The sequence below is a fragment of the Vanessa cardui genome, chromosome Z (genome assembly GCF_905220365.1).
Source record: "Vanessa cardui chromosome Z, ilVanCard2.1, whole genome shotgun sequence".
NCBI lineage: Eukaryota > Metazoa > Arthropoda > Insecta > Lepidoptera > Nymphalidae > Vanessa > Vanessa cardui.
The window spans coordinates 4,836,418-4,846,810 of NC_061154.1; the positions used below are offsets into that span (position 1 = coordinate 4,836,418).

At 32.5% G+C, this 10,393-nt stretch overlaps 1 protein-coding gene across 1 annotated transcript in view; it reads left to right on the top strand.

Annotated features, from left to right (window-relative positions):
* LOC124543285 (EF-hand calcium-binding domain-containing protein 1-like) overlaps positions 1 to 4,953 on the top strand; it is a 28,026-nt gene extending 23,073 nt beyond the window's left edge. The window contains exon 5 of the mRNA XM_047121446.1: positions 4,762 to 4,953. Within this exon, the coding sequence (XP_046977402.1) occupies positions 4,762 to 4,947 (186 nt within the window). The 3' untranslated portion in view covers positions 4,948 to 4,953. The remainder of the gene's footprint in view (positions 1 to 4,761) is intronic.
* Positions 4,954 to 10,393: the final 5,440 nt, after the last annotated feature.

Genomic DNA, 10,393 nt, shown 5'->3' on the forward strand with positions numbered 1-10,393 from the left:
CTAATCTTACCTCGTTGACGACCTCCATGGTCGAGTGGTGTGTACACCGGTTTTCATGGGTACGCCACTCTGAGGTCCCGGGTTCGATTCCCGGCCGAGTCGATGTAGATTACCGTTAGTTTTCTACGTTGTCATGGGTCTGGGTGTTTGTGGTACCGTCGTTACTTCTAATTGTCCATAACACAAGTGCTTAAGCTACTTACATTGGGATCAGAGTAATGTATGTGATGTTGTCTCATATTAATTAAAAAAAAAAAAAAAAAATCTTCAAAATTTGTAATTTATTTTCTAGATATTTAACAGTTATTACCTGTCTTGTGTGCCATATGTAATAAATAAATAAATAAATAAATACTACAACTCTAGTATTTAGACTGTACTAGTTCATTTACCACGGAAGAAGTGAGACGGAACACCGAGTCTGTTACTGAAATTAAATTCACCCAAACTAGTGATTTCAATAAGTGGTAAACCTCTGTAACAAATATCAAGTATAATCTCATAATCTCATATCTACAAAATTGCTTTTGTTGTAATTTGTAGTGGATTGTTAACCATTAAGGCAACGAAAATCTTCTTATAAATCGATTCCCAAGACATATTGTCATAATTGGAGGATAATCTGACATTTCTCTTTCCGGAAAGTTCTCAAGTAGTAATATATACGTATAATCTATAAATGATATGCCTTTTTGGAAACTAAGCATGCACTGTACAAAAACTATATGAAGAACTATAGTAAGCTCATATACTGATTGTAGTATTAATTTGAATGATCCAGTTGGAAAACTAGTGACGTAAATATGATACTTTCGAGTTTCGTGAAACGAGAGAGATATCTAAGTCCTTTTTGCATTGATCGTAAATTCAGTAGAATTTGTTCTTTGGAACTTTGTCACTAAAAACAAATTTTTGCTTTTGGTGTTCTTCAGGGAAGCGGCCTCTTCGACCGTCATATCGAGTCAAGGGTTCTAATGGGTAATTTTTCTGAAATTTTTGACGTTGATATTTTCTTGAGCTAAAATTGGTAGCAAGCCAATTTTAGCCCAAGAAAATATCAACGTCAAAAACAACTAAGTGAAGAAATCAAATTTTAGAGATTTTTACAGACCGGGTAAGTTTATACCATTCTTTCGTTCATTTTGCACTTCCACTAAAAGTGATACATCTTGACCAAAATAATGATAACTTACTTCTTTCTCACATGGGTTAATTAGCGAACCGATCCAAAAATGTTGCATATTGTTATTTAGAAATTAATATTCACTTGAATGAACTTTCGAGTCAAAGTACCTGATATCCTGATGTCTCCTGTAATATATATAAAGTATTTTTTATACCATAAGTGCACACAAGTCTCTCACGGAGTCCGCTAAAGGCCAATATTTTCACTTAGTACTGAAGTCAATTAGCTCTACAAACTAACAGATTTAATTCGTATTTTTTATATTATCTTCACGGAAATGACTCGTAAGTATTACTGGTCAATGAGGCGGAAAAAATATTGACAAAAATGTCGAACTTTTCTTTGACTTTTACTTTAACTGTCACCAAAGAAACTGTCCGTTGGATCCTATCCGTATGTTCAATTTAAGAGCGTAGCGGAGGAAAGCCGCTAAAGTCACAGACATGACAGCTGATGTACTTCTTTTTCTTACGACGAATTGCAAAACGACATTAATGATTATTTTCAAATATTCTTCAAATATATTTATATGACTTGTGACATGTTAGCCGGAAAACAATTTTATTAAAAGACAATTTAAAATAAGATATCTTTTTATTTAAATTAAAACTGGGTATATCATGTAGATGTAACTCTGATGGAAAAAACCATAGGTGAAGATGGAAACAAATCAAATTATTGCTTTATATTGGAATAAGTAAAAGTAATTAAGAAAAGATAAGTATTGAAAAGCATTTTTTGGCAAATACTTTTTAATCTTTAGTGATTGAAAATAACAAAATACATATTTGAATTTGGAAGTTTGATAATAATTTGATTTTGCTGATATAATATAGCGAAGGTATTCAAATAGCATCTGAAACATATTCGATGTTCGCTCTTTGATCGCTTTTGCTGTAAATTAATTGTTTTGTAAAATTCAACTAGCAAGTATGTCATACATTCAGGTTGCATAGATGTAATTTATTCAAACATGTATCGGGTCACTGACCCGTATAGTGTGTTATGCAATTCAAAACGTATTTGGGTCGAACATGTCCATTCATAGGAGAAAAAATTATTGTAAGTGTTTAGTCAAAAAAAAAAAATGTTTTGATATTATTTTCATTTGATTTTTCTAATGGGCAAGATTCGGTATATCGTTTTAATACATCTTGGTTTTGGTTTATGTTTAGGTTTAGTATATGCTTATGAATTGATTTTATTTTTCGCTTTACAGAAAGAGCTCATCGTCTTTATGTTAAGCCTAATCGAAAAACTACTACAAGTCTATAAATCCTTTACCAGAAGATGTATCGCGTTTAAGATAAGGTTTGTTTTCTATGATATTATCATAGGAACAACAGCACTTCGGAGTATCAACCGCTTTAAATCTAGACTGTGTGACGAATCTTACCTTCATGCCATCATATTCATGCCTTCATCAACAACAACAACAACAGCCTGTAAATTTCCACTGCTGAGCTAAAGGCCTCCTCTCCCTTTGAGGAGAAGGTTTGGAACATATTCCACCACGATGTTCCAATGCGGGTTGGTGGAATACACATGTGGCAGAATTTCTATGAAATTTGTCACATGCAGGTTTCCTCACGATGTTTTCCTTCACCGCTGAGCACGAGATGGATTATAAAGACAAATTAAGCACATGAATCAGCGGTGCTTGCCTTTGAACCCGCAATCATCGGTTAAGATGCACGCGTTCTAACCACTGGGCCATCTCGACTCATCACTCCTTCATCACTCATCCTTTAATATTTCTCGTGTATAGAGACACTTCACACTAAACGTTAAGTTTAAATCGAAATGGTAAATGCCATATATCCGTATATCGCATCAGAATCAGTCCGCGGTGATATAGGTTATTGATTTGTCGATCTTTCTTTCGATCTTCATATTTGTAGACAAACAGAATAACGTTTCCCCAAGTATTGTAGAAGGAAAATACTAAATACTAAATTTGAAAAATATTTAATCCTTTATAAATTGAGTATTGCTTCGGCACAAAATAATTATATTACTGGAAACAAACAAGTCTTTTCGAGCACGCCTTGCTATCGAGTGTTCAAATATACTTCCTGAACTTTCGACCGAGACCGTACGACAAAGGCTTTGTCCAGGCTTACCGGAAGTAATCGCAACGCCCGCGTTTCCGCAATCTCAGCTAATTTTTAAAATATCCAGTTAGTATTTGATTCCAAAATATATTTGATATCTAAATCTTTACTACATTTAAGGTGATTATATTTTTAATTAAAAAGTAAAAAAAATAAATATATGCCCATTAATAATACAGTATATAAATATTTTTTATTTCATTAATTAATTATTCTTAAAAAAATATGATTATATGTTTCACAATATGGTCGTTGAAAAAATCCATAGATCCCGAGAAAAAAGAAAAAGTAATATTATATCTAAATAACTTCTTACTTCTTCCGTATTTAATATGTCCAAAGCTTATTTAATTCGAATATTGGGTAATTGTTCTTATTTAATAAAAACACGTAACTTATCCCGTGGTATGCAACGTTGAAATTAAATTGCAATGTAATAATATAACTAATTGCTAAAATTAAAAATACTGTGAATATTTTCTAACTGACTAACTGTTTTTCTAATTCAATAAGAATTTTTTTTACTTGCCAAAGAGCTATTCTTAAGATGATAATCCACAAGTCCCAAGACTAAGATAAAAGTTGTAAGGCATCCACAGCATGGCATGAAATATAAATGCAATTTAAAAAAAATATTTGAAACAGTTTTTAAATCTGCGACACAATAGTCTGCTAATATTATTATAGTCCGTGCGAAGCTGTGGCGAGTCGATAGCAATGTAAACAGATCAATAAAGACTAGCTTAAGAGCTTTATGTATTTGATATTGAAAGATATTGTCGCTTACATTTAAAATAAAACTAACTTTATACAGGAGTATTTCACTGAACTAAGATTAATCGTATGAAGTGGAAATCTATTTCAACTGTCAAGATAAACGGCTTTTTTTCATTGTTGTACATTTATTACAGCATACGTTCTACACAATAGCATTTCTCTCTATTACATTATGTAGGAATTGTAATGCGTTTAATTTTCTTTGATCAATAAATCTATTCGAATAATAAAATTGGAGTGTCTCATTGTAATATTAATATAGCCCTTTTTTATTCAATGCATATGTACATATACACGGTACATATATAAAAATTACATTTTTTACAATGTTTGTCTGTTTGTTTGTTCCAAATTCAGTTCAAAATTGGTTCAAATGTTCCATAGATTATCCATCTATGGAACATTTGGACCAATTTTGACGGGACTTTAACTGGCATATAACTGATATAATAAGGAGTAACTTAGGCAACAAAGTTATTTTTTTTTTGTTAAATTCAAACGGGTACAAAGTCGCGGGCACGGCTAATATATTATATGATACATAATAAATGACGCCTCTTTGGTGTATATCCGGAGAGAGACCACAGTGGCGTGCACTTGGAGAGGCCTATGTCCAGTGGACAAAAAATGGGCAAATGGTGATGATGATTCGATATATTCTAATTGATAGTTTGTTTTTTACAGGAGTTAGTTGATATAATGCTTAAGCGAATGGACGTCGACCTGGATGGTGTCATCAACTTTCAAGACTTCCACACGTCAGTCGTAAAAACCCCCTCATTGCTCGAGAGCTTGGGTTACTGCCTCCCCGAACGGCCGGCGGTCTTCTCATTCCTGACAACTTGGTGTCCCACATGGGGCAAGATGTAAACCATGGGTGTCAAAATAATTATTTTGGAAAAGATTACTAATATTTGGTTTATTTTAACCATAAAATAAAAATAACCATAAGTTTAGAATTTGATATCATTAAGGTTTGCATTGAAAATGCATTTGTGATTGATTTTTTCGATTCTATCTGAAAAATCGTTTAATTATGAAGTTTTAAGGATTTTGTTATGTTATATATCTCATTTCCTGTGTTATCGAAATAAAACTTGTTTTGGTATATTTTTTGTTTTATTTTAGCGAAGATTACTATAGCATGCATAATATAAAATAGGTCTATACTATATTGATGCGTAATATATACGACTAAAGCGGTAATGGTCCCACTATTACCGCTGTTGTGGGTACTAAGATCCCCGGCACAGACCATGTTACCAACACCGATGATTTCTGGCCTTATCAACATTTAACTCTCACAGCGGGCTGGCGACGAGATCATCGTCTATCCTGCATATCATGGAGCAAAAGGTGGAAAAATATTCTGACGTCCTCAGATGATGCTACCAAATACTGGCAGTTCAATATACATATGGCATAATTTGCAGTCACTCCTGACACACATGAACTGAATATAATTTGTATTAAAGAAGCCATGAAGAGGAAATAACGCTCCAAAGTGTTCGTCCGAAATGTTTGGAAAGTCAAATAACAAAGCTGAGGATGGCAGAAGCATCAAGTCGAAACCCGAATTTTAGGAGAGGTTGTAAAGTTCTACGGACAACTGTACAAATATATGCCTCTAGTCACCTCTCAATAGTCATCTTCAGATCCTAGAACAAAACTAACCTGGCATTTCAGAAGATATCCCGTACGTCATTGTACGAGATAAGAAGAGCTCTCGATCAACTAGAAAAAATATACTTGGTGACGATGATCATATTCATTTTAAAATCTTAATGTGCGTGATATCATTCAAAATTTCTTAAGAATTGATGATATAAATTATTTAATTTATATATGTAGATTGTAGATCTAAGCTTCAATTAAAAAGTGAAATGTATTTGAAATAATTTATAGGTTCGTTAAAACGCACTAAAGGCAGCAGTTATACCGCAAGCGTTAATCTCTCTGATTGGCTGAGTAATTGGTTGGAACCAGCAATAATAAAGCTAAGTGACATCTTGAATGCTTTAACTTCAACAAGATTTCTTACTAAAGACAAGATTCAATTCTATTGAATTTATATTAAGATTAGCGTCGCAATTTTTTAATAGTATTACATGGAACTTGACAATATTTTTTATGGATTATTTTTTTAACAGTCGCGAACTTTTTTTTTATTTTAATTTTCCATTCTTCACTGAAGTACTTCAATGGATACCAAACAAATCATAAAAAAACGGGTGATAAACAGCGAAAAATAAGATGGTGTAGATATATTCTGAAAAAATAAACCCAAAACTTACCATAGAACACGAGCGTGAATGTAATATGCGATATTGACTTTAATATCTATAAAATTTAAATGAATTTGCATACCAAAATGGCGTATCAACGTAAGTCGGTTGTAAAATTTCTTGAATGATATACGAATTCCTACAGAATCGCATCAATGAACTCTATTGTTATTATTAGTATTCTTTTGTTTTGCGCCTATTTTATATATGTGTGTGTTTTGTACATTATGTAATTAAACTTCCAATATTTCTTACTTTATTTATAGGTTTAGGTTTATAGACATTTATTCTCAAAAAGACAAAAGTCGCTTACATGAGAACACACAGAAAAAGTAAGATAACATTTGTGCTCGTCTTAAAATAACTAGCCATTCAACGCATTAGTTTGTTATTGTTCAAATAATCATTTTAAATAACAATAATAATACAATATCAAATTATACTATTATTGTTATTCAAAATGATTGTGCTTTAATGTAATTAGCCAGTTTTGTCTTAAATGCTTTGAATGACTTTACATTTTTTATGTTAGCAGGAATTTTATTATAAAGTTGTGCTCCTTCATATGTAAGGGTTTTTTTACTGTGTACTGTTCTAGTTTTAGGTAATACAAGGAAGCTAGCTCGTCGGGTGCTACGTTTAATATGTTCCTTTACTTTGGTAAATTTTATATTAGTGTGGATAGTTTTGTCAAGAATTTTTCTGATCAAGATACATGTACTATATGTATAGAGCTGTCGGATATTCATTATTTTGGTTTCATTATACATTTTTGTAGTAGATATTTGAAAGGGATATCGGAAGAGAATTTTTATTACTTTATTTTGTGCTATTTGTAAGTTGTCTAGTCTTGTTTTAGTGGCACTTCCCCAAACTTCAATGAGATATAGTAAGTGGGGTTTGACTAGAGTGTTATAGATGGTATAACGCAGCTCACGCGGAATACATCGGGCTAGGTTTCGAATTGAGCCAGTAATTGATGTTAGTTTTTTTCTTATATGTTCAATTTGAGTATTCCAGGTTAAATTACTCTCTATCCGTAATCCCAGATATTTTTCAGTGTGTTTTTGTTGTAATTGTTCATTATTAATTGTAAGGGGTGCGTGTGGCAAAATTACTTTATTTTTAGGTTTAAAAATAATGTAGCATGTTTTTGACGTATTTATTGTTAGGAGGTTACGTTGAAACCATACTGCTAAAGTATTTAAGTCTTCCTGAGCTTGAAGGATGAGATTCTGTATAGATGGTCCAAAATAGAAAAGACAAGTGTCATCTGCATACAGGGTTATATATCCATGTAAGCCAAGGTCTTGGATGTTATTAATGTAAGTCAGAAAGAGCAAAGGGCCTAGTATAGATCCTTGGGGAACGCCACAAGTTAAAGGTAATGACTTACTTTGATAATCTCCAATTTTCACCACTTGATGTCTATCAGTTAGATAAGATACGAACATTTTTAAAGCATTACCATGGATGCCTATGCTTTCCAGCTTCTTTAACAGTAATTTGTGGCTCACAGTATCGAAGGCTTTCTTTAAGTCAATGAATATACCCAAAACTATATTTTTGGTATCGATGCTGTGTTTAATTTTAGTGACTAGGTCAATTGTCGCAGTAAGTGTGCTACTTCTTGGTCTAAAACCGTACTGCCGTTCAGAGATAAAATTAATTGTTTTCAAGTATTTATGTAATCTATTGTGTAATATTTTTTCTAGTATCTTAGATAGGACTGGTAGCACAGATATGGGCCGGTAGTTACCTGGATCCGTTTTAGGTCCAGATTTATAAATAGGCGTTACTCTAGCAATTTTCAATGTATCTGGGAATGATCCTGCTAATAATAACTTATTGAAACATTGTGTTAAGGGCCTAGCTATTTGATTTAGTATGCGTTTTAATACTTTTGTGTTTATACCATCTATTCCAACACTGCAATTACTGTCAAGGTTGTGTATTATATGGATTATTTCGCTTATTGTACATGGTTCAAGACTAGACATAACATGGTCAGTTTCAAGATTAATTTTAGGTAAGACGTAGGACAAATTATCATAAGAAGTGTTTATTATCTTATTTGCTAGCATAGGTCCTATTGTAGAGAAGTATTTGTTAAATATTTCACATATTTCTTTTGGGTCAGTGATATGTTGTCTATCAACGGAAAGTTTTGAAGGAGCACAGACTTGTTTTATTTTATTGTTAGATAGGTTATTTACAAGGTTCCACATTTTCTTCGGCTTTTTATAACATTTTGTAAATTCTTTACAGTAATAGTTATTTTTTGTGTTTTGAATAAACTTTGATACATATGAACTCGTTATCTGAAATTTTATTTTCAAATTGTCATCATCTTTGTTCTTCTTTAGTTCTACCCATAAGGCATTTCTATTATTTATCTCACTAATGACTTCCTTGTTTATCCAATCGTTTTGAGGGAGATTTAGAATTTTCGTTTTTATTGTCTTACTTTTAGAAATTAATTCTTTTAATTGATTTTCAAATTCTATGTAATCATTATTATGCTTGTCAAGCTCAAGTTCAGTCGCCAAGGTGGTTAGCTTTTCATAGTTTATTGCTTCATACTGTCTACGTTGTTTTGGTGGTGATTTTATTTTCTTCAATTCCAAATAGAGTTGTTTATGATCTGACATAGGGGAGTCGATTAGAGCCAAGTGAAAACTATCATTTTTTAGATTGGTACTAATATGGTCTATAATTGATCTTTTTGTTGATGATTCTCTTGTGCAGTATTTTGTTGTGATTTTATTTAATAATATGTGTCCCAGTCCTCTCAATAGATCCGTATACTGCTTAGTCTTTTTATCTTTTGTCAACAAGTCAATGTTGAAATCTCCAAAAATGATGGTTCTATTTCTCTGTTGTAATTGAGATTCGTAAAAATTAAGGAAATCATTAAAATTTGTGTGTCCAGGGTTATAGACGACTCCTATTTCAAGCGCATATTTTTCCAGCTGAACCCATAGGTAATTGTTTCCTCCAGAATATGTTGATTCAGATAGGCTCGATCTTAGATTGTTGTGTATATAGGCTGAGACTCCTCCGCCTCTTGAGTCAGTTCTGTAATTGTAATAATGCGTGTAATTAGGGATTTGCAGATCTAATGCTTGATTTTCATTACTAATCCAAGTCTCTGTTAATAGTATAGCATGTATAGTGTTTGATACTGCTCGTAAGATGCACTTGAGTTCGTCCAATTTCCCTTCCTTGCATATACTTCGTGCATTAATGTAGAGGAATGTAAGGCGTGATTTATGGCTTTGTATGCTCTGATAGTTGTCGATTACTTGATAAGTAATAGTCTCGCTAATAGTAGGTATGCTGGTGTTTACTGAATGTCGTTTTTTGACTTTTTTATGATCGTCGGCGTCCCGTTGATGTATTTTATAGTAAGATCTTCTTCACCTTGGTTTTTTCGTTTAATTAATTCATCTTTTAAGTTTTTAAAATAATTTTGTTGTGCTGGTGTCTGGTCTGAAAAAATCTTTATGGTTTCCGGCAGTTTGTTTCTGTTGCGTAACAAGGTTTTCACTGGTTCTAGTGTGTCATAGCATATTTTAATGTTGCGAGATTTTCGGGGAGAGTACTTGCCAATTCTAAAAATTTTGTTAGGTTTCGGGATGTTTCCGTCAATCAGGGAAGTTATCTTCATGACTTCAATTTCATCTTTTGAGATTCTTTCTTCAATATTTGCAGATAACTGTTCGGGCAAGCCCAACAGTATTATATTCCTTTCTCTGTTCCTACGATCTTGTATCTCTCGAATTATTTGTTCGTTGACAGGAAGTTGGTTTTCGGCTTTAGAATTCAGGGTTTCAGGAGATGATTGAAACTTGCTGATATTAACCTCGAATTTCTTTATTTTACTCTCGATCTTTTCTTCCAATCGTGTAACCTTAGCTTTGATGTTTTCGTGTTCTTTCAGCATGGTAGACGAAGATTGTTTCATATTGTTTAACTCTATTTTGATTTCCGAGAAGTTATTTCTTAGTGAACTTGAAGATTCATCGTTT